This window comes from Carassius carassius, chromosome 14, assembly GCF_963082965.1.
Source record: "Carassius carassius chromosome 14, fCarCar2.1, whole genome shotgun sequence".
Classification (NCBI taxonomy): domain Eukaryota; kingdom Metazoa; phylum Chordata; class Actinopteri; order Cypriniformes; family Cyprinidae; genus Carassius; species Carassius carassius.
In genome coordinates this window covers 28,466,532-28,469,242 of record NC_081768.1, presented here as the reverse complement: position 1 = coordinate 28,469,242, position 2,711 = coordinate 28,466,532, and the positions used below count along the sequence as shown (strand labels likewise).

At 44.5% G+C, this 2,711-nt stretch overlaps 1 protein-coding gene across 1 annotated transcript; it reads right to left on the bottom strand.

The window, feature by feature from the left end:
• Positions 1-380: 380 nt before the first annotated feature.
• On the bottom strand, positions 381-1,762 carry LOC132156625 (putative nuclease HARBI1). Its single transcript, XM_059565563.1, has 4 exons — positions 1,294-1,762; positions 1,109-1,224; positions 902-1,013; positions 381-776 (listed from the first exon to the last, which is right to left on the bottom strand). The coding sequence occupies exons 1-4, from the start codon at positions 1,745-1,747 to the stop codon at positions 748-750; spliced, it is 711 nt and encodes a 236-aa protein (XP_059421546.1). The 5' UTR covers positions 1,748-1,762; the 3' UTR covers positions 381-747.
• Between the last annotated feature and the right edge of the window lie 949 nt (positions 1,763-2,711).

Here is a 2,711-nt window from a genome sequence, read left to right as displayed (position 1 = left end):
TGTGGCCCTAGTACTCTGTCATATAAACAAATACACATTCCATATGAATATAAAAACACAATGTGTAACATTATGTTCCTTTATTGAATAAGGACAAAACAAAGCAGGTAAACCATCAGCTCCTTTCGAAACTGAAGTCACAGTGACTCTACAAGATTTAAAGCACAGAATCAAAGCATATTATACAAAATGATACATACACATTCAAAGGTCTGTATATAACACACCCTGCATGTCTGCACACTAAAATAAATACAGGACAAATCCATACACATCAACTGAACAGACAAATGAATGGATGCAGTAGCCTCCCTGCAGCCTTGTATTACACACAGTATACCGCACAAACATCATAAGAGGCCAAATTCGTAAAAAAACAAACCCAAATTCCTCTGCCACCGCAGGACATATTTAACCAAAATTGAAAGCACACATACTAACTAAAATAATTCAACACATATTGGTCCCTCAGCAGCCGACCACTGTCGTCATCAGGGAAGATTGCCGGATTGTCCCAGTCCATGGCTGGTGGCACTCTGGGGGCCCTCTCCTTCCTCAGGCAGGCCACATTGTGGAGGACAGCACAAGCCACAGTAATATCACATGCCCTAACAGGGCTGACCCTTAATTTGTGAAAGCAGTGAAAGCGTGCCTTCAGGAGGCCAAAGGTCATTTCAACTCTGGCCCTGGTCCTGGCATGGGCATGGTTGTAGGCCTGCTGTGCTTCCTGGGGGTCTGTGAAAGGTGTCAGGAGAAAAGGCTGGCAGCCATACCCCCTGTCTCCCAGCAACAAACCAGAGAATTCACCTGTCAACACAAAATCTCATCATTACTACCTCATAAACACAGTGATATTCTTGACACAGCCATGATGGTTATAAATAGGGGTTGTGTGGCCTACCTTGTGATAGGCACTGATAGATTTCAGAGGCCCGAAAGATTCTGGAGTCATGGACTGAGCCAGGCCATTTTGCCACAACATTGCTGATCACACAGTCAGCATTGCAGACCATCTGAAATCATAAGATGAGGAATATTACACCAATCAATGCACATCACTGGCAATGCAGAGTGTTCGTCAATGGACAGTATCAAAAGTTATGTTCACCTGAACATTAATGCTGTGAAAGGATTTCCTATTCACAAAATCGGCCTCATGGGCACCTGAGGGGGCTTTTATTCTTATGTGTGTGCAGTCCACTGCACCAATGACATTGGGGAAACCTGTCACACAAAGTAATGAGTATCCTACTATGTTTTAACAGTTGTCCTGTAATTTGTAGATCCTCTTACCTGCAATCCTATAGAACTCCTCTTTGATGTCACAGAGTCTTCTGTGGCCAGGGAAGGAGATGAAGACATCTGCTAATGCTTTGATAGCCAGACACACACTCCTTATTGTGCGGCAAATTGTGGCCTTGTTCAGCTGTTCTGCATCCCCCACTGAGTATAGGAAGGCTCCACTAGCAAAAAAGCGCAAGGCCACACAAACCATTTGCTCCACACTCAGTGCATGGCTCCGTGCAGTGCGGTGCTTAATCCTGGGACCCAGTAGTCTGCATAGATACCTGATGCCATCTGCAGAAAACCTGTATCTTTCATATAGATGGTCATCAGGGAAGGCCAGTGGGTCCAACCGGTCCCTGAAGACCCTTTCTCGCCTGAAGGCTCTCCTCAGCACAAGTGCTTCTTCATCCACCACATCTCGCAAGAATGGGCATGCCATTGTCAGAGCAGAAAGGAACATACAATTTTGGGCCTTCATATAGGCTAGTGGCCACACCATGTGCTGGGGGGGGGGGGGGCAAAAGAGGCCGGTGCCTTATAACGATGACTTGGTTGTACTGATTGCTGGGAAAATAAAAAAAACCTTAGAAAGATGCCACCGTCCTGTGTGCTCACAATAAGAGCTCATATGTCATGGCTCACTTGACTTTACGAGAATATACCTAATTTTTATTTTGAGCTGTGTCATCTTCTTGGAGCTGGGGGAGGAAAGAAAAATAATGATTAATACATTTGTGTTACAGTTAGCATACAGTGTACATTGAAGGCATATCTCACCTCCCGTTTTTTTATTTCAAGGTCCAGTTTCCTAATTGTCCTTTTTTATGTCGGACTTCAGTGCAAGATTTTCCATCTTTTTCTTCTTGTACTGAATGTCTATGTCTGCCAGTTCTATTTGGCGCCGGAGGTGGTTGCCATACAACTTTCTGATAGCTTGTGAGCTCTGTGAACAATACAATTAGCGCAGCTGGAATTTGGCAGGATGTGGTGTCCTTTTATTAATACGCACTATGTTGCCAGGCTGGTTTTCCCACTGTATAGCATCTGGGTCCTGTAAAAGAAATTAGATTTTTTGATTTTGATGAGGACTCCTCACCACTGTAGAGTAAATAGTACTTTCACAGTCTTAACATGATACCTCATGCCTTCTGGAATCCAGAGAGATGGTCTCCTCCTCATCATCGTCTCCATCATGTGCTGTTGCTGCTGCACTGGGGCTTTCACCCTATCACATTTAATCGGATTCATATTGAAGCTAGTAGACAAGACATGCCAGGCCTACAGTATGCCTTTGATGGAGTACTCACTGGATCAGCATCGTCTGGTGCTTGTGCTGGTGGCTCTAACAGGAACACAGTGCTGCCAGACACTGCAAGGCAATAGGTAAACCAAAGTCAGACAGTCCGAATTGATTCAATATGAAT